At 42.6% G+C, this 26,741-nt stretch overlaps 1 protein-coding gene across 3 annotated transcripts in view; it reads right to left on the minus strand.

Annotated features, from left to right (window-relative positions):
- Nucleotides 1–3,901: 3,901 nt before the first annotated feature.
- The window catches only part of tbc1d24 (TBC1 domain family member 24), a 41,684-nt gene continuing 18,844 nt past the window's right edge, over nucleotides 3,902–26,741 (minus strand). Inside the window, exons 2-8 of one of the 3 annotated variants that reach the window (XM_033040660.1) lie at nucleotides 22,916–23,964; nucleotides 19,796–19,801; nucleotides 17,294–17,452; nucleotides 13,928–13,991; nucleotides 11,773–11,868; nucleotides 9,655–9,922; nucleotides 3,902–8,798 (exon numbers count right to left, since the gene is read on the minus strand). In XM_033040660.1, coding sequence (XP_032896551.1) covers nucleotides 8,644–8,798; nucleotides 9,655–9,922; nucleotides 11,773–11,868; nucleotides 13,928–13,991; nucleotides 17,294–17,452; nucleotides 19,796–19,801; nucleotides 22,916–23,904 — 1,737 coding nt within the window. In that variant the 5' untranslated portion in view covers nucleotides 23,905–23,964 and the 3' untranslated portion in view covers nucleotides 3,902–8,643. The remainder of the gene's footprint in view (nucleotides 8,799–9,654; nucleotides 9,923–11,772; nucleotides 11,869–13,927; nucleotides 13,992–17,293; nucleotides 17,453–19,795; nucleotides 19,802–22,915; nucleotides 23,965–26,741) is intronic. The other 2 variants (XM_033040661.1, XM_033040662.1) reach the window with 2 other exon arrangements.

The raw sequence follows: 26,741 nt of genomic DNA on the forward strand, positions 1-26,741 counted from the left end.
CGAAGGTTGCCATCAGGGTGAGGGCGACGTTAGGCACGCTTTTACCCACCGTTGTCTGCTGACTTGTGCATTGTGGCCCGTCGCACCCGGTCCATCCTCGACCCCCAGATGAACTGGAAAACGGCTCAGGTGATCCATGTGGCGTAGGAGGGACAGGCCACACTTGCGCCAAGTACAGCAGCCCGAGAGCACCTCACACCTGATGACCAAATTTTTCCCTGTTATGGAGAGGGAGCGTTCCACCCTGGCTCCCGTGGCCGACTCAAACTGGTTGCAGACGCTAATCAATCTACGGACTGAACCTGGATCCGAGCAGAAGACGGCAACATCGTCCATGTACAGGGAGGTTTTGACCTGAGTGCTCCCACTGCCTGGCAATATCACTCCTCTTATGCTCGCGTCCTTCCTGATGGACTCGGCCAAAGGTTCAATACAACAGATGACCAAGACAGGGGAGAAAGGGCAATCCTGCCTGACTCCAGACCTGACGGGTAAGCTGTCTGATTCCCACCCATTGATTAGGACTGCACTACAGATATCGGTGTAGAGCAGTTGGATCCAATTTCTGATTCCCTCCCCAAAGCCCATTTTGGAGAGCACGTCCCTCATGTACGTGTGCGATATCCTGTCGAGGGCCTTTTCCTGGTCCAAGCTGACGAGGCAGACATCCACCCGTCTGTCCTGCACGTAGGCAATGGAATCTCTCAGCAGCGCCAGGCTGTCTGAGATGTTCCTGTTAGGTACAGTGCAGGTTTGGTCTGGGTGGATCTGAATCTGAATCTGAATCTGGATCACCCGTCCCAGAGCAGACTTGACCCGGTTGGCAATGGTCTTAGACAGGATCTCATAATCAACATTCAACAATGTGATGGGTCTCCAATACCTTATATCTTTCATCTCCCCCTTCTGCTTGTAGATTAGGGTGATGCTGCTCTTCCTCATGGAATCTGACATGCCACCGGCTAGAAGCATGTCCGCTCAGTTCGCATTAACCAACCTGACCTGCCGGTGGCTCAGCACTTCAACTCCCCCTCCCATTCCGAACCCGACCTTTCTGTCCTGGGCCTCCTCCATGACCAGAGTGAGGCCCACCACAAATCGGAGGAGCAGCGCCTCATATTTCACCTGGGTAGTTTACACCCCAGCGGTATGAACATTGATTTCTCCAATTTCAGAAATTCCTTGCTTTCTCCCTCCTTCCCCTCCCCAGCTCTCCCACAACCTACTGTCTCCACCTCTTCCTTTTTCCCCGCCCACCCCCCCTCCATCAGTCTGAAGAAGAGTCTCGACCTGAAACGTCGCCTATTCCTTCGCTCCATAGTTGCTGCCTCACCCGCTGAATTTCTCCAGCATTTTTGACTACCTTCGATTTCTCCTCGGCTACCCTCACCCACGTGCATGGGAGGATTCAGTAAACAAGAAGCAATAAGGGCTACTTCACTGAACTGTGGCCATTCTTTGTGTAGGAACTGCGGATGCTGGTGTTCCTTCTCTCTAGAAATGCTGCCTGTCCTGCTGAGTTACTCCAGCATTTTGTTTCTATCTTCTGACCATTGCTCATTACCATGGCCCGCTGTTTCCCTCCACTGGACCCATTGCAAACTGCAGGAAGGAGAAAACATTTTCAATTGGTCAGAGACACTAATTGGCAGTTATATATTGACCATGAGTCAGTCTGGTCAAACGTCTTGCCATTTCTAAATGGATCAGACTATGCCCTTTGCATTAATGCACACTTTCTTCCCACTGACAATGTTCGACTGAATACTTTCCCATGACGACTCAGTAATTCTTTTGGCCTCACACTCAAGTCTTGGCACAAACACAACAGAAAGTCAGCCAAGAACAGTTAATATCTCCAGAATTAATGGGGTGGGTCAGATGGTTTTAGTAAAGGTCTTCTATCCCCATGCAGTATAACTCTGGTAATTGGCACACTCTGGTCTTTAGGAGAATCACACAGAAGATACAGAGGTCGGTCAATTAAAACTGAGATGCGTGTAGATTTCCTCTGAGGTTTGTGAATCTCTGGAATTCTCTGCCCCTGAGGTGGGAGGGGAGGAATTGGGGTGGGTATGCCAGATCATTAGATTTAGTTATGGTGGAGATAGATAAATGTTTGAAAGATTGAGGAATTAAGGCTTTCAGGGGACTGGCACAGAAGAGGGCAGCACAGTGGCACAGCAGTAGAGTTGTTGCCTTATAGCACCACCAGAGACCCAGCTTCGATCCTGACTACGGGTGCTGTTTGTATGGAGTTTGTATATTTTCCCTGTGACCACATGAGTTTTCTCCAGGGGCTCTGGTTTCCTCCCACACTCCAAAGACCTACAGATTTATGGGTTAATTGGCTTCGGAAAAATTGTAAATTGTCCCTAGTGCTAGTAGTGTACAGGTGATGGGTGATCGGTGGTCGGCCCGGACTCAGTTGTTCGAAGGGCCTGTTTCTGTGCAGTATCTCTAAAGTCTAAAGTAAAGGAGTTAAGTAGCTTAAGTTCAATAATCATATTGAATAGTGGGACAGGTTTAATGAGGTCCATTGGCCTACTCCTACCATCTTGTCTTTGGTTGTACTGGACTGGCAGATTTCCCAGACAGCTGGATGTTATTCCTATTAATACCCATCACTCTTTTAATTCACTACTATTTATTATGTTGTTACATGGTATTATAATAATTTTTGCAACATATCAAATTTAAAGGGATCATAGGAACCAGGCCCATATGAGCGTGAAGGACAAACATCACTCACGGAGCGAGATGCGAAACCATCGGGCGTTCTGAATAATTGGGTTACCAAGTCGGATTTTGCTGCATTACCACCTTGCACCACATCACAAGAGTGTTGAGTCTGGTTTATTGCCATATGCACAAGTACGGTGAAAATCTTGCTTGCAACAGTATGACAGACAATACATGAACATGAATCATACACAAATTAACCTAAAATTTTGTGACAGTGAAAAGAAAGAGACTATAAAAGACATTAGTACTAAGATACACAATTAAAAAACAAGTAGTTCAAGAAGTGATCTATACTGTTCCACTGCTGAAGTTGATTAGTGTTGTGCAGTCCAGTTAAAGATCCTGATCGTCGTAAGAAAGTAGCTATTTCTGAACGTGGAGATGCAGGACTTCAGGCTTCTGTATCTTCTGCCTGATGGTAGCAGCTGGAAGAGGATATGGTCTGGATAGTGGGGATCCTTGATAGGTACAGCCTACTTGAGGCAGCGCCACATGTGGATACATTTGATGGAGGTTGAGAGCTGTGCCCATGACTGGGCTGAGTCCACCACTCTATGCAATCTTTCATTTTCATGCAGTGGAATTGTCATACCAGGCTATGATCCAACTACTCAGGGTATTACCTGCAGTGCATTTGTAGAAGTTTGTTATAGTATGCCAAATCTCTTTAAACTTGTAATAGAGGTGCTAGTGCAATTTCTTTGTGAGTACATCTAGGTGCTGGGACCACGATTTTGAAGCTGCTAACTCCTGCCACCCCCCTTCCCCCCACCCCCACTGAAAGCTGACACAGTTGTCAGCTGCCTTTTGAAGTGCCGTTATTGTTAAATGTGAAGAGTGCACAGTAAGCCAATAAGCTCCCACAAACATCTGCACTGCTGATCAGCTGGCCTGCAAGGTGCAGACATCTGCCCCCTATGAACAAGGAAGGCCATCGGAGCCTCTTCCAGAGGATCCACTTTACTTCATCCCAATGGCACCAATGGATACTCCTCTCCAGTGGTCAATTAACCTCCTTCCATCCCACTCTACCCTGCACCCCACGCAAGGACTGCCTCCTCCTATGTGTAAGTTGAAGTTTAATTTGATCAGCACTTTCATGAGGACGAGTTGGACTTCTGTAAATTCTCCGTCATTTGTTAATAATGTAGACAAGTTTCAGTTTACACACTTTATTGCACAATCAAGTTTAACAACGGCGACAACTGCTTTCTTCTTTAAGCAGATGTTATTTTCCCCATGAGTACATTCGAGTTAGCTTCAGTCACTTAATGGTCAGACAGGTTGACTGACTATTGTTCATGATAACAACACAAATCTGACAACTTCCAGAGAAGTAGCCCGAAGCAGTGAGAGGTCCATGGTGCTCCCTGGGTCCGTACAATTCCTCGATTGTCTGCAGCTCATGCAGTCATCCATGAACACAGCGTTACACTGTGCACATTCACTCACCTAGCTGAGCGAGAACACATTGTGACACAGATGCTTAGAACCAAGATCTGACAAAATGGAGTCTTGTCCACATCACCCATAGAGTCACCACTAGACCGAAACAATGGATATGTTCTTTGTTTCAGCACTTGCAACTCACTCAATGGTACTAACAGACTGCTGCCAGTACAGGTGCAATGGCATCAGAATAGAGCTCCACTGAGACTTCATAGTACAAAGGTCTCTCACATAAGGACGCAAGTGTGTCAGCAAGCAAAATAAGGGGTAGAAAACAGAGCTAGTAATATATCTACATGGGGCAATCTTAAAATTACACATTAACCTTTACAATTAAGTTGCAGAAGATATGTATCGATCACATAGTTTAAAGACAAACACCTAGGCTTGTTGGAGTTGTGAGCATCTGTAGGCTACAGGGACGGCAGGAGATATCATCGCAGAATGGACTGGTTCTAACTTTCATGTGGGGTCTCGGGTCATTAGTGGGGCTCCTCCACCCACCATATAAGGGGCTTCAGAAATAGAGATCTCGCATTTGCTGCTTCCCGGCTGGGTCCTTTGTGTGGATGGACCACACAATGCACATGGATGCAACCAGACAGTGCTGCAATGCCACAATAACACTCAGCGCTATCACAATGCAGAAGGGGCTCGGTACAGACAGATCACGAAGCTCGAGGGACAGATGGGTTACGGCTACAATGAAGGACCCAAAAACACCACTCACTCCAACTGTCATTAGCTTCAAACATAATACTTAATAAATAGAATTGACAAGTCTAATATCACACACAGCACTTACCGAGAACATTCACATTGACAATAGACCACTTTCACAAGAGTAATGCATTAGAATGAAATACAAACACGAGGTCACAGTTGCATGGTGATATTTACAATGGTTTGGTTATGAAAGTAAAAAGCTGTCCCCATTTTCCAGAAACATGGCACTGTGTGCCCACTGGTTTTGCAGGAACAACTCTACTGCTGGCATTCCTGCTGCTAGATATTGGCTGGGACACATGTAAAAACATCCCACTTAATGCAGTCTTAATTTCTGTATGTTGCCAGGTTTACCATGATATGATTAACTGATTTTAAGAAAAAAATATTGCACTTATCTAAAATAACAATTGAATTGTGAAAGCAACAATTGAACTGTCCAAGAACCATGATATTTTGAGTTTTGACTGGTGATCTTGGGAGTGATTTCATGATTATTCAACTTGTAAAGCCTGAGCAAATGAAAATTACTCTGATAATTCAGGATGCTCTCTACAAGATATGTTGGCAAATGTGAAGCCAATGTTCTGTAAACATTATAACCCAAAGTGAAACAATTGACCCACGAATACCGGTGATGGGAGACCTTCAAACAGGCAAGCTTGATGCAGTGACCAGAAGCAGCAGCTTCTGTCACACTGACCCTCAGGCTTTAAGCGGATTGGTGCAGCAAGGGGTATTTTGAGGGCAGTTTCTTTCATATCCAACAGACTTGTGTTACACCAGCCAATGCTTCAATGATTTTTTACACTGAAGTACAAGCCCTCCCTCTTACTGCATCCCCATTGCGGTCATTGCTTTTCACGATCATTTGTCATTCAGTGTCCAGTTAGTGAAGGTTGTCATGCGTTATCTTAAAAGCTCAACTTCAGACAAGATACTGAAGACAATTTTTTTATTTTTTAAAACTCTTTTTCTACACAAGCAATTCTGAAGGGTGGATTTAAAGATGAGCGATCTTTTGCCGGTAGTTGGGATATCCAATGGGTTAAGCAGCAGCTTGATGCCCAAACCGCTGATTTCCCTGAAGCACCTCAAGTAAAATAAATGACCAAGGAGAGAGATGGAAATAGTGGCCCCAACTTCATGCTCTGTACAAATGACTGGGGCACTTCTATCCAATGTATGACAGGCATCTTTAATTCATGTATTGCAAGCAGGATAATTCTTATTTCAACCCAGTGGATGGGACCATTTTCTAGTAAGGACCAGTGGTTTTGAGCTTAAGGTGTTAAAATGACATTGCAATTCCTTTTTCATATTGGTGGGAACATTGGAATTTTTAAACGGCTAACAGATGAAAGCAATTTACACACGCTCAAACCTCTCCAAGATGGTACACCTTAAAAACTTTTTTTTTTTTAAATGAAGCTCACAACCATCTCCTTGATTAAAGATGGTCAAAAAGACTTCTCTATGTTCTGAAGATTTGTGTTGAAGGAATTTTACCTGCTCAATGTTTCAGCTTACACTTCACCTGGCTGGGGAGAACAAAGTTTGAGTGAATCTTCATCTTCTAGTCGTGGTATGAAAGGACAGGCGTACAAAATTCAGGAGACATGACATCCACTATATGTAAACAAACAAGCAACTGCTTTCAAGAGATTGATCATAACACTGAGCGTTACCATTCAGTTTGTTTTTAAAGGATGTAGAATACTGTGGAAAGAATTGTTACTTGTGCACACTTCTGCTTGACATTTAACTATTTTTAACATCATTTATGATAAGCAATGATAGATTCCCTGAGTCAGCCACGCCATTATGTTAAAGGTGCCAGCTGCACTCAGGAGCCAGCATTGATGAACTGATCCCCAGCGTGCCAGCGATAGCTGCTAAAGAATGGATCGACTGAGCTTATATTGACTGGAATTTAGAAGGATGAGAGGGAATCTTATAGAAACAAGAAATACTTTAGGGATTGGACAGGCTATGTGCAGGAAAAATGTCCCCGATGTTGGGCTAGTCCAGAACCAGGGTTCAAAGTTTAAGAATAAGGGGTAGGCCATTTATGACTGAGAAGAGGAAAAACCTTTCCACCCAGGGAGTTATGAATCTGTGGCAGAAAATTCCACAGACGGCAGTGGTGGCCAATTCTCTGGATGTTTTCAAGATGGAGTTTTCAAGAGAGAATCAAGAGATTCCATAACGGAATCAAGGGATATGGAGAGAAAGCAGGAATGGGGTACTGATTGTGGATGATCATATTAAATGGCGGTGCTAGCTCGAAGGGCCGAATGGCATATTCCTGCACCTATTTTCTATGTTTCCAAAACTGGGCTATGGATGAGATAAGGATAAGTGTAGTTGCTCCTTGAGACAGAATCTCAACATATATCAGGGTTAGCTGAGGGCATTAATTGATGTCGAGGATGAATAGGCGTAGCTTGCAGTTGGCAAACCTTTGGCCTCATCAACTAGTCTACACCTAAAGTAAAATAGTGCACTTGACGAGAAATAGTGTTTTGCTACCTGCATTTAGCTTGAAAAGTGCAAATTAAAAAACAATACTGAAATGATATGAAAAAAACTTTTAGAACTGTGCATAACATTGACCAAATTAGATTAAAAGCAAACTTTTCTTTAAGTAATGTTCATAAATGAACCCAATTTGCTTGGCAGTCAGCTCCCTACAAACAGTGGCATTGTTCCAACCTCATCATGCACAGAAACAGTCTCCCACATCATCAGTGCACGGTTATCATCTGATACAGTGCACATTGGAACTTAATTTCTCATGACAACTTAATTAACAACCATTTTAAATAACGTATTAGAAAGACAGAATAGGGATTAGGAATTTGTCCCAAGCATAAGGATGGTTCTGCTTATTGTACTCCACATCTGAAATTCAGCTCCACTGAAGCCAGAGGTGGACGACACTCCTGCATTCTGCATCAAGTGCACACGGCTGAGGTCAAATTTCTAGCATATTCTCAGTACAGCAAATGAAATATAGTGCTATTTCACTGAACGGCATTTAACTTCCTTACAGAGGGACCAATTCACATGGCTGAAACATCTGCTACAGACAGGTTTATGATAAGTGTAGACACAGGAGATGCTGGAATCTTGTGTAGAACAAAGTGCTGGAGTAGCTCAGCTGGTCAGATTCTAGACTCCAGTCTGAAGGATCCCAACCCCAACTTTGCATTTCCATGTTCTTCAGAGATGGTGACTAACTTGCTGAGTTATTCCAGCACTTTGTGTTCTATTTAAGATATGCAAGTCAAAAACATACAGTTAGTACTTTCATCAATGAAAAAGCACAAAACACTGGAGATAGTCAAGAGTCAAATAGCATTTGTGGTAAGAGGAACAGAATTAACTTTTCAATTCAATGCCAGTCATCATGAACAGTTTCTCTCTCTCTCTCTCTCTCTCTCTCTCTCTCTCCTCGGATACCAGAGATCTCCAACATTTTTAAAATTAGTTTTCCTGCAGTTTTTTTGCTCTTTGAGTGCTATCATAGTGGACCTGATTTCTACCTCCTCACCAAAGTCTGATTCATTCTCCTACTTCTAACTCAGCGCCGGAGGTAAAAATAATACTGCACCATCAGAAACATCTTCGCAGGAATCCAGCTCAGTGGGCAGATGCCGGATCCTGTATAAAAAGGGACGATATGATTGAAGAGCTCCCTGGAAATATGATATGATGCCTTCAGCTGTACACGTTGTCCTGGAAGCCCCACACCTCCAGCATGCTGATCTGGAAAGTTTCCGAGCACAGAGGATGATTGTTAAAGGTGCTGGAGCGTCCAGTCGTGCCACGGTTCAGGTTCTCATCGATGTACAACGCAGGGCAGCCACCACCACCTGGTAGAGAGGCAACACCAACACTTTGACAATTCCATTGACAAGCTTACGGAGTTGGCTAACTTAGAGACAAAAAAAATCCACAAAGTGCTCAGTTCAGTTTCAGTTTAGTTTATTAATATCAATCCGGGTGTTCCAGTTTCCCTCAATATCCCAAAGATGTGCGGGTTTGTAGGTTAATTGGCCTCTGAAATGCTGGAGTTACTCAGCGGGTCCGGCAGCACCCGACGGTGTTCCTGGCAAGGGGCCAGGACCTCCAGAGGCCTACAGGCAGCAGCAGGAATTAGATAGGAATGTTTGAACTTTTGTAACTTTGTCAGCGCCAAAACGTAGCGAATTTACCGGGTTGCATGCAATTCTCTGTACCTAGGTATCTGTACCAATAAAGTATCATTATCGTCATCTCTGATGTAGTTTTGGGTCGGGACTCTACTTCAAACTGATTGTCATGGGGGGAGAAGCTAGAAGAGAGGTGGGGTGGGACAAAGTTCCTTGACTTCTTTTTATACACCAGAATCTGCAGTTCTTCAAGTCTAACTTAGTCAATTTGTTTTTGTTTTATGACAATGTGCAAAGAAGGAAGAAATATTACTGATTCATACACATCAATAATTATCTCCACTGCTAGAACATACCATATGTAAAATATACTTTATATTAAAGGAATCTATGGAGGAAGCAGAGAAGGGCCACAGATATTATCCTTCCTTTATCTAACTACTTTGCCGGCCAAATACGTTTTGATGTACAACCCAGTGAGATCCGCATAGGAATCAGATATTTAAAGATTGGATTTAATTGACAATATTTTATGTGGCAAAATATAGACAGTTCATAGCAGCCAGACTTCACTTACCGACTATAATGGATTCTGGACTTCCAGCCATGAACATCGCTGTTGCTTTGGTGGTCAAGTTGAAGTGACGAGCAGCAAGAAAGGGTGATAACCTGTCCGAGGGGTCTTCGGAGGAAGCAACTAAACCCATGTCCTCGGGTAACTCTGCGTCCAGAACACCAGGCTGCTGAGGGAACTCTGCCGTTGTGTCTTTAGCTGTACCTTTAGCTGCTTCCAACTCTGGATGTTTAATGATAACCCATTCATATCGCACCATCTCAGGTTGCAGCTAGGAATAAAATTAAAAATGGATATATAAGACACAGGCAGAAGATGCACAAGACACAGAATGAGAATATGAAACAGATTTTGATTTCAGTAACTTCAAAGGACCTGTCCCCAGACTTGCAGTGGTTGTAATGGATGTCAAGGAGACAACACAAGCAGTTATTAATATAACACTTAATACAGCAAAGCATTCCAAGGAATTTCACAGAGATGTTGCTAAACAAAGGTAGCAAAACAGACTAAATGAATGCACCATTGGACAAATAAGGCTTGCATGATTTGCCTTTAACAAACCTATGCTGGTTTATGTATTGTTCAATGCTTGCCCAAATGATTAATAACTTTGTCCCATATGCAAATGCAAATCTTTTTCCGGGCCCAGTTTTTGGTCATCTGTTCTAATAGTTCGTTGTTTAGTTTGCTGTTGAAGTTATGTGTCTTATTTGGTTAGACAGTTACAGTTTAGAAGAATGACGACACAGTGGGGCGCTGGTAGAGCTGCTGTCTCAGTGTCAGAGACCCTGGTTCTTGGGTGCTCCCTGTGTGGAGTTTGCACATTTTTCCTGCAACCGCATGGGCTTCCTCCGGGTGTTTCAGTTTCCCTCAATATCCCAAAGATGTGTGGGTTTGTAGGCTAATTGGCCTCTGTAAATTGCAACTAGTTGGGTAGAGAGTGGATACAAAAGTGAGACAACACAGAACTAGTGTGAATGGGTGATCAATGGTCGGCATGGACATGGTGGGCTAAAGGGCCCGTTTCCATGCTGTGTCTTTCATTGAGAGGGTGATCATGTACAAACATACAAGATCCAAGGGGGACCTGGCAGGACAAACAGGATAGAGGGAGAATTGCAAACAAGGCTACATAGCTACAAAATAAGCAGCTGGTATTTTAAAACAGAGGTGTACAGAAATATCACTCAGAGGGTAGTGAATCCCTGGAATTCTCAGCCCCAGCAGGCAGTGGAAATCAGATGATCATTAGGATTAGATTATGATGATCGTTAAGGAGTAGAGAAATAAATATTTGAAAGGAGGGAAAGAGAAACTGGCACGCAGGAGACCATCACAGATCAGCCATGATCATATTGAATGGTGGGGCAGGCCTACTCCTATCTTCTTGCGTAACACTCCTGTGAAGCCCCTTGGTTATTTTGGCACATTAAAAGGTACTGCATTGACATGTACTTGTATTGTTGTTTCCCCAAAGCATTCTCCACCTGCTGTAAGAATGCAAATTGTTCTTAGAGGGCAAATTAATAAAAGGTCTGCTGGAGGAACTCAGTGGGTCAGGCTGACCCACTGAGTTCCTCCAGCACTTTGTTTTTTGCATCAGATTCCAGCATCCAAATCTTGTATTTAATAGAAAAAATCTGCTCCTTTAGTCAAACGTAACTCTAATTTTTAAAACCGAGTTGGAAAGACAAACAATAAGCTGCAGAATATCCAGTCGAATGGACAGCATTACTGTCAATCCTGTGCTTAGATTTGAAGATTAAAATAATTTGATAGGTAGGTAGATTTTCCGAAAAAAACATATCAGAGAATTATGGTAATTCTGTTCGGTATGGAGCTAGAAAATTCACATTAGCCCACAAACAACATCTTGTTTCATAAGTCAAAGGGTAAACACTTGCGAGAAATAATTTTCTATAAGTACAAGCTGTTCTTTAGGCACAGTACATTTACCGGGCATTACAAATTAGTCTGCAATTCTGCTTTAACAAACACTTTATGTTTGTCATGGTTCCATTAATATGCCAAAGCTAGATTAGCATATACGTCTGCCTTTCAGTAGCAATCAGCCAAAGACAAAGCAGCAATAATCAGAAAGGAAACCACCGGCAGTACCTTGAAGACAAAGCATTCCCCTGTGCCAAAATAGCTCAACTTGTTTCCCCCTCGCCTTCTTTCGCTCCAGTCTGTTGAAAGGTAGGCTCCACAGACCTGTTAAAGCAAGGACACGATGACAGATTCAGCCAAGAGCCGACAGCAGGACCCAATTTCGAATTACCTGAAACAAGTGATGACACAAGCCTGTCTACCTTCTTCATTAATCCATTGAGATTTTTTATTCCCGCTGCTCCTGGTATTGATCTGCACTGCATTACCGTAAAACATAGGAGTAGAATTAGGCTATTCACTCAGCGAGTCTACTCCACCATTCAATCATGGGTGATCTAATTTTCCCTCTCAAACTCATTCTCCTGCCTTTTTCCAGTAATCTTTGACACCCTTACTAATCAAGACCCTATCAATCTCCACTTTAAAACCTTTGACAGTTCTGGAGCTATGATTTGGTTTTTCCTTTCACAGATGCTGCCCGATCTGCTCAGTGTTTCCAGCATTTTCTGTTTCCTTCCAGACTTCAAGAATCCTAGTTTTCAGATTGTTATTCCATTCCTGACCACCAATGGTAACAGCCTTTCCACTCTGTCTATGCCCTTCATGATTTGAAATATCTCCAGATCTTTTGCAACCTTTTGTTCCAAGGAAAACAACCTAAGCTTTTCCAGTTGATTTGCAGAACTGTGGCAGCACAGTGGTGCAGCAGTAGAGTTGCTGCCTTACAGTGCTAGAGGCCTGGGTTCGATCCAGACTGCGGGTGCTGTCTGTACGGAGTTTGTATGTTCTCCCTGTGACCGCATGGGTTTCCTCCAAGTGCTCCTGTTTCCTCCCACACTCCAAAGGTTTGTAGGCTAATTGGCTTGTGTAAAAATTGTAAATAGTCCCATGTATGTAGGATAGTGCTAGTGGACAGGGCTGATCGCTGTCAGTGCGTACTCGGTGGGCTGAAGGGCCTGTTTCCACGGTGTATCTCTAAAGTTCCTCAACCCTGGAAATATTTTAGCTAATCTCATCTCGAAAGCTTTACATCCTTCCGAAAATAGAACTAATCAATTTTATGAAATGAATACTTAATAAAAGTTTATGATGACTTCCATACTCCTCAATACCTTCAGATATAAAGTCCAGTATTTTGCATGCTCTTCCAACCACTTAAGTCAACCTGAGACATTAGGATCTTGACCCAAAATGCTGACTGACCATTTCCGTCCACAGATGCTGCCTGACCCACGAAGTTCCTCGAGTGCTCTCCTCAGATACAGATTCCAGCATCTTCAGTCTCTTTGGCCTCCATAATTGTATAATGTTGGTCCCGTCAGTTTTGTTATAATAGTTCCTTATTTAAGGAGGGATGTATTTGGACCATGACAGTTCAGAGAAGCTTCAATAGATTGATTCCAGGGATGGAGTGGGTATCTTATTAGGAAAGGTTGAGCAGATTGGATCTACATTCTGAGGTTTGGAAGAATAAGAGGGGAAGCATAAAGGATTCTTTGAGAGCTTGAAGGATAAATGTGTAAAGGAGGCCTCTCTTCATGAAGGGATCTAGAATCCAGATCTATTGCTGCAGAATTAGGGGACTTAATATTGGAGATAAAATTATTTTCTCAGAAGCTAATGATTGTTCAGATTCTCTACTGAAAGATCTGTGGGGAGAGTCATTGAATACTTTTAAGGCTGAGGAAGATACATTTATGGCTATAGGTAAAGCCGACATTTATGGAGAACAAGCATAAAATTGGAGCTGAGCCCAAGATCATATCAGCCATGATCCAACTAAATGGCAGATCAAATTCAAGAGCACAAATGACCAACTCGTGCCCGTTTATATTGTTTCTAATCTGCACCTACAGAATCCCGATTCTCGTATCCATTGCATTTCGTGGTGTCATTCATGGCTTTCTCTCACAACACTATCTCCTACAGTTTCTCTCTGGGGTGATAATCATCAGGATACATGTGTCTACTATCCTGACCTTTAATTGCTACAAATTTTCACAGGGCTTCTCCTCACCATAATTTGGTTAAACTAATACTTCTATCTTGTCGTGTAGGTGTTGCCTCTTTGCATTTTATTTACTGCTGGCACTTGATGTCACCATTGCTCTTGGCTTAAAAAAACATTAAATTATAATGTCCAACATATTAAACATGCTACCTCGTCCTTTGTGGTTTTGATGAGAATGATGGTTGGCTCATACCCCTCGCAATGAGCATAAAATCTGAAAAAAACCCAAAAAACATTGTCTTCTTTAGACAAATTTTGTAATCTTCAAGTTTGAAAGACTGTTAGGGCTGCTGCCTCAGCATCAGAGACCCAATTTTGAAACTTAGGTGCTGTCTGTATGGAGTTTGTATGTTCTCCCTATGACTGTATGGGTTTCCTCTGGTTGCTCCAGTTTCCTCCCACATCCAAAAAACGTGCAGGTTTGTAGATTAACTGGCCTCCATAAATTGCCCCTGGTGTGTAGGGAGTGGATGCAACAGTGTGATGACATAGAACTAGTGCAAATAGGTGATCGATGGACAGTGTGGACTCGGTGGACCAAAGGGCCCATTTCCATGCTGTATCTTTCCATCAAAATAAGTATACACTGAAAAGTATTACTCCTGTTATTAACCTTCAAACTAGATAGAGTGTACAAATTCAACAGATCGAGCAAGATTACCCAACAAATCTGTTGCAATAATTTATAGTGTCATTCCCTAACATCTGATACTGCAGAAGCCCCATGGTTACACAGGTCCCATGGAACTGGGGTGAAAAACTGTGTCTGAAGCTCACAAACTTACATTGCTTCTGGCAAGGGAAGGTTGGTAGGGATCCAGCAATCTGTATAACCAGGATTTATAAGCAGACTGCACCAATCTGAAAACAGAGGCAGAGCAGTCATCCAAGAGGACACAGCTCTAGAATTCCCTCATCTCCAAACTGTAACAACAGCTTAAGATGTAGCCCTGAGTCCCAGGTTGGACTTGAACCATAATCTTTTGATTCAGAAGCAACATATCTTTGCTTCCATGCATTATTTCCAGTGATTTTATACCCATGGTCCAGATTAAATTATTTTATTGGGGAAATAATTTGAGCAAGACTCTTGGAATGGGTCAAATAAGGGTTCTGTATAAGTAGCTCAGACCAGGAAGATGCAAGACGGTGAGCAGAGAATGGGTTTACCATAATTTAGCTAGTGATTCTCATTATATAGCGTGGAAACATCTCCTGTGTCACACAGACCATATAGTATTCACGCGAGTCAGGAGTTTATAATGGGAAAGATTAACAAGTTTAAACAGTCACATGATATTAATAAACTAGTCAAGTCAAGTCATATTTATTTATATAGCACATTTAAAAAACAACTCTCGTTGGCCAAAGTGCTTTACATTTGTTATAAGAATAGCACAACAAAACTACAGTGGGAATGTGCATTTCTTCCATTTATGATTTTAGTACTGAGAGTTTTCACACGTAAAGCACATTATTCAATGACACAAAGCTGGGTGGCAGTGTGAGGAGAATGCTATGAGGCTGCAGGGTGACTTGGATAGGTTGGGTGAGTGGGTGGAAACACGGCCGATGCAGTATAATGAGGATAAATGTGAGGTTATCCACTTTGGTGGCAAGAACAGGAAGGCAGATTATTATCTGAATGGTGTAGGAGAAGGGGAGGTGTAACGAGACCTGGGTGTGCTTGTACATCAGTACATCAGCAGGTAAAGCAGACAGTGAAGAAAGCCAAAGGCATGGTGGCTTTCATTGCAAGAGGATTTGCAATGTCTGTGTTGAATTTGCACATTCTCCCTGCAAGTGTGTGGGTTTCCTCCCACATTCCAAAGACGCATTGGCTTTGTAGGTTAACTTGTTTATGTAAAATTGCCCCTAATGTGTAGGGAGTGGGTGAGGAAAGTGGGATAACAGAACTTGTGTGAATGGGTAGACAAAAGTGCTGGAGAAACGCAGCGGGTGAGGCAGCATCTATGGAACGAAGGAAATAGGCGATGTTTCGGGTCGAGACCCTTCTTCAGACTGATATAAGGGTGGGAGGGGGGCGGGAAGAAGAAAGGAAGAGGAGGAGACAGTGGGCTGTGGGAGAGCTGGGAAGGGGACGAGAAAGCAGGGACTACCTGAAATTGGAGATGTCAATGTTCATACCGCTGGGGTGTAAACTGCCCAAGCGAAATACAAGATGCTGCTCCTCCAATTTATGGTGGGCTTCACTCTGGACATGGAGGTGGTCCAGGACAGAAAGGTATGGGAGGGGGAGTTGAAGTGCTGAGCCACTGGGAGATCAGGTTGGTTATTGTGAACCGAGCGGAAGTGTTGGGCGAAGCGATCGCCAAACCTACGCTTGGTCTCACCGATGTAGTGCAGCTGACACCTAGAGCAGCGGGTGCAATAGATGAGATTGGAGGAGGTGTAGGTGAACCTCTGCTGCACCTGGAAAGACTGCTTGGGTCCTTGAATGGAGTCGGGGGGGGGGGGGAAGGTAAAGCGACAAGTGTAGCATTTCCTGCGGTTGCAAGGGAAAGTGCCAGAAGAGGGGGTGGTTTGGGTGGGAATCGGCGAATTGACCAGGGAGTTACGGAGGGAGCAGTCTCTGCGGAAAGCCAACAGGAGAGGAGATGGGAGGATGTGGCCATTGGTGAGATCCCATTGGTAAACATAAAAGCTGGAGAACATCAGCGGGTGAGACAGCATCTATGGAGCGAAGGAATAGGCGACGTTTCGGGTCGAGACCCTTCTTCAGACTGATGGGGGGGGGGGGATGGGCGGGAAAAAGAAAGGAAGAGGCGGAGAGAGTAGGCTGTGGGAGAGCTGGGAACGAGGAAGAAAGCAAGGACTACCTGAAATTGGAGAAGCCAATGTTCATATCGCTGGGGTGTAAACTACCCAAGCGAGATATGAGGAGCTGTTCCTCCAATTTGCGGTGGGCCTCACTCTGGCCATGGAGGAGGCCCAGGACAGTAAGGTCGGATTTGGAATGGGAGGGGGAGTTGAAGTGCTGAGCCACTGGGAGATCAGGTTGGTTATTGCAAACTGAGTGGAGGTGTTGTGCGAAGCAATCGCCAAGCCTGCACTTGGTCTCACCGAGGTTGATCATACGCTGAATAATCCAACCACATTTTTGTTTGGAAGTGGAAAGAAATAATAGAAATTGCAATCATTGCAACGTGTAAAAAGAGTTGAGATACTGTACTATAATTTTGCTGCATGTCATTGTGGTATATATCATGTCTTGATTGGTGAATATGTTAAGTTTGTGACTTTATTTGAAGCAGAAATAATATGTGAATGCTTCATTGAGCATAATTCCGATTGGTAACTATGCACTTCGTCCGAGCACATTATCGCACGCGTCATGCAAGCCGTCTTAAATGACCACCTAAACTGTCATCTGGCAACCTAAAAAGCTGCCAAGGTTGCCCGGCTGAAAACAGAGAAAAAAAGTTAGCCCTGTCTTGTTAAGCGCACAGGAAACAGTTTGAAATTGTACAAAATCTTCATTGCGAGAAATCCTACCTGTTCAAACTATAACCATGGTCCAAAGTAGTGAAGATCAACAGTGGCTGGGAAAGCGCAAATCGTTCTGGGATCCAGGACCAAATCTCTCGCATCTCCTTTGCACTCACAATACTAGATGTGAAATTTTCAACATTGACAGCTAGGTGAACATTGTGTCTGCAAGAAATCCATACAAAATGTCAGGAAAAAACAAAATAAAGGAATGGATCAGGACTGTAGACTCATTCGTATTGTCTGTTGATTGTGAAACAGCAGAGTGAATAGTAGCCCAGCACCATCAGAATCACATTCAAATTTTAATGGAGGTTAACCTATTGACACCTATGTGTTACATGCATGCAAAGCCAAAGATTCACCTATGCCACCGTTGTACAAGCTTTAGTATTTCCATAGCAACACATACAATCAAAATTTGGCTGAAAACTTGAGTCGTTGCAAACATTCTGCACCTGTGCAAACAAACTGGAGAATTGTGCCTTTAAGGGTAAAAACCTATTAATACTAACTTTTTTTTAAATATACTGCTCCTGCGATAATTCTTCATATGTAAAATTACTGGAAAAAGCAATAACACTATTTTTTAAAAAGCTAGCAGAAGAGATTTTTATTCAATCTCTACAGTTCAACAAATTTAACTTAAAGAATACAAGGTTGAGATTGGTGTTTTAATTGAGAAAGGGGAAAATACCCAGCCTTCCATAACATTAAGCCAAATGACCTGCTAATTATTTGGGTCAAATTGGCTCTGTCATCCTATTTAAATTAAATGCCCCAGTTCACTGCATCAAGTTAAATATTTAATGCCATTACAACATCCTTGTCTTTGCATTTCATAGCTACTCTATCTCTGCAAGGGAAGTTTTACACCATTGGCTGACGTTTGTACCATTTGTTGCCTTGACAAATCAAAGAGGAGAAATGAAAGAACCTCAAATAGAACTTGTGGATTACTACTCATATGGAGTGGAGACTATTGCACTCTCTTTGTGTAAAGTCAGGACTTTTTTTGCACCTGCTTTCACTTTCCCTGTCAACCCTCAAACATTTACTCATATACTTTGCAAATCTCTCATATCTGCAAAGCCAGCTAAGCTTCATTCCATCACCTCTTTTCTGCTTTTTCAATTTAAGATCAATAGACAGTCAAAAGCTGCCAAAACACATAGAGATCCAAGATAAACATACAAGGCACCAATTTAGTTAGCTCCTTTGTTGGTTGGATTTGCATGTTTTCACTTGGATGTGGCTAGGGTGATCATAAGAATGGAGTGGCACCATGTCTGCAAAAGTGGTCCGGAGCATAAAGTTCAGAGCCAATGGGTCAGCAGTTTTGGCACCTTACGAAGTCATCAACTGTGTGTTGGTTTTCATAAGATGAAGCATGGAAGGGGGTGGAGAGGGATGATTGAACAAATTGATACATCAGGCACACTTTCACAATTTCACTTTCAAGTGTGAGAACTCGGACAAGTCCTGTTCAGAATAGTGGCAGTTAATTTTACAGGATAAGGATGAGTTGTCTCATATACAATGGCAACATGAGAGTAGCTTGGAAGCTGTGGCCCAGTGACTGTGGCAGGGCAACACAATGATCTTGATACTTTATATGTTTGTAATATCAAATAATACAAATACACTGGAAATTCTACAGCACCATTTCCAATTTAACTTCCAGTCAACAACCTTCTGAAAGCATGAATTTAAGGAATCATCCCTTTGGCCCCATTACAAAAAGAAAACACGAATGCATGCATTTTCCAGTAAAAGTCAGGGAACACCAGAATAAGAATAGCCAAATAGTTCCCTCCCCCCCCCCCCCCCCCCCCCCTGCCCGACACACACTTTTCTGCCTCCTCGGTCGTACCAAATGCAATACAACTTTCCCCTCCCCACACCAATCCCCTGCTCACTCACCACCCATTACCAAGCTGGATGATCAAGCCTGCTAGCCAGTGAATAAACATGGAACGTCAGATTCTATTGTTTGGTATCAGACCAGGCATGGACTTCGAACATTGAACAGTACAGCACAGGAACAGGCCCTGTGGTTCACAATAACTGTGCGGAGAATGTTGCCAAGTTAAACTATTCTCTTCTGCCTTCACATGCTCCAATATTTCTCCATTCCATGAGATTATTCAAAATCCACTAACTCTTACATTATCATATCTGCTTCCACCACCACCCTTGGCAGCGTGTTCCTGGCATCCACAACTCAGTTCCCCCCCCCCCCCCCCCACCCGATCTTAAAGCTGTATCCTCTAATCTTTGACATTACCACCATAGGAAAAGGGTTCTGACTGCACCCAATCTACGCCTCTCAATTTTATAAACTTTTATCAGTTCTTCCCTCAGCCTTCAAAGCTCCAGAGAAAATAATCCCTCTGGACTTTTAATAGTACCTTTGTAGATCGCAGCCGCAGCGAGCGAGTTAGTGTTAATCTGCAGGGGTAAGGGACAATAGAATTTAAAATTTTATAGAGAAAATTCTCATCCTACCTTTCTCTGTAAATCGGATATTGATCAGGTGGTTTGACAGGAACAAAGAGCGCAGAATCAATGTAGGAAAGAAAGAAAAAGTAATCAATGCATTCTCACATCGCAGATGAAAAGAACATACTTTTACTCACTAAATAAAATAATGCTTTAAAAGGTCTAAAGAAAGTCACCTTTAAATATATCCTACTCTGTCTCTATATATATACACACACACACACACTAAGAGTTTGGAGAATTTTTCTAAAAAATGACGTTTAAAAAACATCCATATAGACTTTTTCCTTGGCATTCTTTTTACTCTATTTTTATACCTCAAATTATCCACTAATCTTCTGATGTGGCTGTTCATTCTTCTAAACCTCATGATACAGGCCCTATCTGCTTCATCTCTCCTTATAGGAAAACATCCGCTGCTCCCTCCCCCAAATTTAGATGCTATACTGCAACTGTATCCTTCTTTAGGCAAGGGGACCAGATCTGTACACATTTTTCCAGGCACAGTCTCATCTGGATCCCATATAATTTCAGTAAGGAGTCTTTATTCATGTACTCAAATTCTCTTTTATCAACACAATCCACACTGGGGTTTTGAGAGAGTGAACAAAATGGCAATTTAAGAAAATAATCAGAATAATTTGTGGCTTTAAATTATGTACTTGAGAACACAAGCTTAACCAAAACTATTCATTAGTTTTTTTTATTTGGTTAATTGTGTACAGAACAAGGACATCAGCATACTTGCATAACAGTCCTTCCCCAGGACCAACATTTTAGCATCGCAGGTGCCAAATTCAATGGCCCGTCACACACAGTTTATTACTTTCCCATCTTTAACATCTCACCTAATCTGAGGAAAGACATTCTTGCCATAGAGGGAGTACAGAGAAGGTTCACCAGACTGATTCCTGGGATGTCAGGACTTTCACATGAAGAAAGACTGGATAGACTCGGCTTGCACTCGCTAGAATTTAGAAGATTGAGGGGGGATCTTATAGAAACTTACAAAATTCTTAAGGGGTTGGACAGGCTAGATACAGGAAGATGGTTTCCGATGTTGGGGAAGTCCAGAACAAGGGGTCACAGTTTAAGGATAAGGGGGAAATCCTTTAGGACCGAGATGAGGAAAACATTTTTCACAGAGTGGTGAATCTCTGGAATTCTCTGCCACAGAAGGTAGTTGAGGCCAGTTCATTGGCTATATTTAAGAGGGAGTTAGATGTGGCCCTTGTGGCAAAAGGGATCAGGGGGTATGGAGAGAAGGCAGGTACAGGATACTGAGTTGGATGATCAGCCATGATCATATTGAATGGCGGTGCAGGCTCAAAGGGCCGAATGGCCTACTCCTGCATCTATGTTTCTATGTTTCTATTGGTCAATCTGTACTATAAACAAACTACAAAACCCTTACCAAATTATTCCTTCAGCACTAAAACCCAATTCTGAATCTAATCTAGATTTATGAGATGGTAAAAGTCACATTCACGTCTGTGGGCTGACAGCAACCCAATATTCAGGGCCATCTCTCAGTTAAAACACTCTGGCAGAAACATATTTCTGAAATGGCAAATAAATAGAAAATCAATGACAAGGCTGATTAACTTAAAATCTACCACAGACAACTTCACCAGGCCTCAACTTCTCTTCTGTGCCTGTTCCCATAGCTTCCAATTCCACAATCCTTCAACAAATGGTAGATAGGTTAGATAATCAGTCTTTCCCTAGGTGGAAATGTCAAATACTAGAGGGCATGGGTGTAAGGTAAGAGGGGGAAAGTTTAAAGAAGATTTACAAGGCATTTTTTTTTTTCTCCTTGAGAGTTGTACCTAGAATCATCTGCCAGGGGAAGTAGAAGTAGAAATAATAGAAGAGTTTGAGGCATTTAGACAGACACATCAATAGGCAGGGAATGGGGGAGGAGGGTGGGCAGAGATATAGACCGTGCAGGCAGATGTACAATTTAAATTATCATCATTGTTAGCACAGGCATATGTGAGTTTGTTCCTTTGCTATGCTATTCATTCTTTGTGGAGGCCAATTATGAAAGTCATGGGGGATGACATTTTCAGGCTGAGGCACAAGAATAGAAATATAACATATTTAAATGGTGTTACAATTTACTACAGATGCTGAAATCTTGAGTAAAATCCAAGTAAAATATGTGAGAAAAATCATGAGTCTGAAGAGACCCAACCCAAAACGTCACCTATCAATTCTTACCACAGACGTAGCCTGACCCACTGGGTTACTCCAGCACTAAGATTTAAATGAAGCCAATGTTTATGGAGCAATACATTCACACTAGTGGATGGGGAAAAAAAACATTGGAGAGCAAGGGTGGAGGAAGAGTGTGGTGGAGGGAGCGGGAGAAGGAAAGAGGACAGTTGGGGGGGGGGGGGGGGGGGGGGGTGTTGGGGGGGGGGGAGGAGAGAGAGAAACAAAAGGAATAAGTAATTAGATTAGTTTGAGGAGAAAGCACACAATATGGCACCTGCTGAATCCAGGCACAACCACCAGGAGGTGCTGCTGAAACACAAGCAAAAGACACAGCAGGAGGCGCATATTGCACCTTGATCAACAGCTCAGCGAAACTAGGTGCATTGGACAAAATGACTGCTGGGTGCATATTATGCCAGCGTGACACAGAACTAAAGTGAACACTATTGAAGCCGTGACAGGAAACAGAGTCATTGTATAACTGGATCTTACATTCAAGAACTCTGAAGTTTCATGCAAAGTTCCCAAGAATGTAGAGCAAAAAAAATAAACTGCTGGAAGAACTTAATACATTAGGCAGCGTTTATGGAGACAAAGGATGGATCAACATTTCAGGTTGAGACCCTGCACCAGAACTTATTTTTGCCTCCACAGATACAGCTTGACACGCTGAGTTTTTCCAGCAGTTTAGTTCCATATTCAAGCATCTGCAGTCTATTGTTTCTTCATTCTAAGAATGGTTTGGAGACTGTGTTAGTCTTCAATTAATACTTATAGATAGTCTAGAATCAAAATTAACTAAATTGCTGACAAGACATTTGGAAAATAATATTTAAGTAGAAAGCTAGGTCTCCTAATTCAGATTTATAAGTAAGTTTCAGGTTGAAAATAAAAGAGATTAAATACCTCTTTTGATTTACAGTTATGCCTTTTTTCTTTAGCGCTTTCTCATTAGCATCTCTGAGCAAACGGATCTCTTTCCTGGAGAATAAACGGATGGCAAAAGCCTTCTCCAAAAGCTTCTCAACCGAGACATGTTTGTTGATCTCCTGGACAAAACTCCGAACGTCAGCTCGAATGTTGGCAGATTTCCCAGGCTGCTTGGCTCTAGATTTTTGGAAGAACTTGAGGAGAGCCAATGCCACTCTATACAGGACCTTACACCCTTCAACAAAAAAGATATCCAACACACGGGCTGTATAGTTAAAGGGAAGTTCTCCAAACATCCATCGCAGCCAATCAGAGTACACCTCAAGTACATCCTCTGAAGAACTCACAATCAGCTTGTGAGCACCCTGGCAGTATTTGTTAGCTAGGTCTCCAAAGGTCATGCAGGAGGATTCGTATGCCAGAAACGTTTGGTCGAAGAAATGTTTTGTGCGGTCATTGCAGGCCAGGAGACGGCACACCTTCTCGAAGCAGTCGGCTTCGCCTGCACTGTAGTGTAGGAGCAGCGCCACAATTGATGGAAGCACAGGACAGAAAGAGATATCTGGAAACTGGCTGGATATGCACAGCAGAATCTTCCTGACTGCATCAATCCCATCCACGTTCAGGCAATAGTTCGGGATGGTACTACCATCCACAAATTCTGGCAGCGAAAGTGTGGAAGTGTTCCATTTCCCAGTAATTTTCTCCACAATATCTTTGTACACCTCAGCATCAGGAGTCACAGTCCTGCACGGCACAGCTTTGATGATTTGTTCATATATTTTACCTCTTAGAGAATGGCTCTTTGCCCAGTAACCTTGCCTGGCATATTGCTTTAATAGGTCGTCATCAATAACAGCTGGCACCACAGGACAGTCCTTCTCCAGATCAGTCATCTTGTCCCAGGCGACAAACTGATTACCCTGCATGTCAGTCATGGGCAAAGACTTTACTGAATTTTCCATTGCAGTTCAGGAAGAGTGGATTATTCAGTCTTCAGGGATGATGCATGTTTTCACTGTTGGCTGAAGAAAACACAAATTAGCTTTTTATATCCACTGCACCAGTAATATTTAAGACATTACATAAGAATGCAAGAAATGGGAGGAGTGGGCCAGTCAGCACCTTGTGTCTGTTTTCCATTCAGCAACACCTGGCTGATCTAATGTTGGCCTTAGCACCATTTTCCTACTCCCTTCCACTGTCCCTTGACTCTCTTGCTCTGTTAATCTCTGCCTTCAATGACTCCACCTCATTTGGGATTAAGAATTCCATACAGTTAGGAAACTCCAAGATGAAATGTCTCCTCTGAAATGCGGATGCCATTTATTCTGAAACTATTTTTAGATAGGGATCCATCCTCTCATCATCCATCCTGCCAATCCTCCTCAAAGTCTTATGCTTTAAAAGATCATCTCTCATTCGCTGCATTTAAATGAGAACAGACCCAACCAGCTCAACCTCTGTTCATATGTCTGCTTCTTCATCGGATAATTAACCAAGTGAACTTCGTCAGCACTGTCTCCACTGCCAGCACATTCTTCCTTAAAAACAGAGAATGAAACTGTAAGCATTACTTGTGGTAATCATGCCAGAGACAGAAAAGTTGGTATGGGAATGGAAAGGGGAGCTAAAATGGTTAGCAATTGTTTTAGCCAATATGTACTCTGTTCACCAAGGCCTGCTGAATCTCCCGGTTGCTAACCATTTTAACTCCCCTTGCTACTCTTGGCCTCCTACATTGCCAGAGTGAGGCCATATGCAAACCTATGGAATAGCACTTTGTATTCTGTTTGAATAGCTTATAATCCAACGGTATGAACATTGAATTTTCCAATTTCAAGTAATACCCCCTTACTCCCCTTTCTTTTTTCTGTCTCTCCCCTTCACACTAGTGCATGCCCATTTCTCACATCTCTCTCCCCTACCCGAGTAACCCTGGTCCTTTCCCTTCCTTTGTACACTCCATCCCCAAATCCCTAATTTCCTTTTATCTCCCCCCCCCCACCCATCATCCCTAAAGCCTTCCACCTATATCCCACCTTCTGCCTGTACATTTCACTCATCTTCTTTCCTTATCTGACACCTTCCTGTCTCCTTTGTCCCTTCCTCCAATCCAACCCTCCCCCTCACCTGTATCCACCTGTCACTTGCCAGGCTTTGTCCCACCCCACCTCTCTTTTCCAGCTTTCTCCTCCCTACTTACAATCAGTCTGAAGAAGTCTCACAAGTCCTTTTTAATGTGATGCTCTTAACAATACTGCAATAAACAGACACAACCTATACAATGAAAAAATTTTAAAGAATAAATGGCCTTTCACTTTATATGGGGAAATAATAAACTACTGCCCTTGCTTTCCATTCAGGTATATGTAAAAATTACCATGCCGCAATTCTGATGCGGTGATATTTTCCTGGCATTCTTTCAACAGAACAGGGATTATCTGGTTATTCATTTCTTAAATTTCATTCAGCTTTATATTAAACACATCGTAATCTTGTTGTTTTTAAACTAGCTGCCAGGTTTATCCACACAACACTGCCAGCACTTAAAAAATAATCCACTAGTTGCAGTGCACATCAGAAGATGGAGAACTTCATTCATCCTTCATAACTGCAACAATTTCATTCACCATCGAGATATCAATGGTACTATCCACAAATTTACTAAGGAAAACTTAGTAAAGTGCAAGTAGTTATACAGGCCAAAGAGTACATCTTTCTCCTCAATGTTTAATCAGGAGGGGCATAGATAGGGTGAATGCAGTCTTTTTCCAGGGCTGAGCAATCAAGAACTAGATTTAAGAACTGCAGATGCTGGATAATGCACAAAAGGACACAAAGTGCCAGAGTAACTCAGCATTCGTTGACGTTTCAGGTTGAGACCCTTCTTCAGTTTAAAGAAGGGTCTTGACCCGAAACGTCACCTATCCATGTTCTTCAGAGATGCTACCTGACTTGTTGAGTTACTCCGGCACTTTGTTCCTTCTAGGTTTAACGTGAATGGGGAAATTGGAACCCAAGGGGCGACCTTTCCCCACAGAGGTGGTACGTTATTGAACAAACTGCCAGAGGGAGTGGCTGAGGCAGCTACAATAACATTGCAAAGACATTTGGATAGGTACATGGATAGAAAATGTTTAGAGATATATGGGATAAATGTGGGAAAATGGGAATAGCTTAGATGGGCACAGTGGTCATATGGATAAGTTGAGCAGAAGGACCTGCTTCTTATGTTGTATGGCTAATTTTGTTTTCACAAGATCTTTTAATTGTCTGAATGAAAGTAGAAGATTGAGCAGTCTATAAATCAATAATTGGCATCATCTATGGAGGGAGAACCCTCTTCCCACTGATGCTGCTTGACCCTCTAAGTGCTGCAAACATTTAATTTTGGTTTTCTTGCATTTGCAGTTTTGCTCCCACGTAGATCAATAAAATTAAATTTTAATATTCCTGGGAGGATTATTTTGACAGAGAAAAATGAGAAATTGACATGATCTATATGTTCTTTATTATCCAAAATATTATTGTGTGGTTTAATCCAGTCAAAACAAAGACCAATAACAGCGCCACTGGTGCAGACTGTGAGCGCTGATAATGTGTCATCATCCTGTCAGTGTTTAACAGTCAACACACAGTGTGTACAAATCTTACAGGCTGGATCAACTGACAATATCTGGACATCTTGATTCCAAACAATTACTTTCAATGTAATATAAATAAACTGGTGTTAAACTTTGAGCTCATTAATACCTAGGTCACTGAACTAAAGATAGTGACAACTGTAGGTACATAAGTA

The sequence above is a fragment of the Amblyraja radiata genome, chromosome 22 (genome assembly GCF_010909765.2).
Source record: "Amblyraja radiata isolate CabotCenter1 chromosome 22, sAmbRad1.1.pri, whole genome shotgun sequence".
NCBI classification, from domain to species: Eukaryota; Metazoa; Chordata; class Chondrichthyes; order Rajiformes; family Rajidae; genus Amblyraja; species Amblyraja radiata.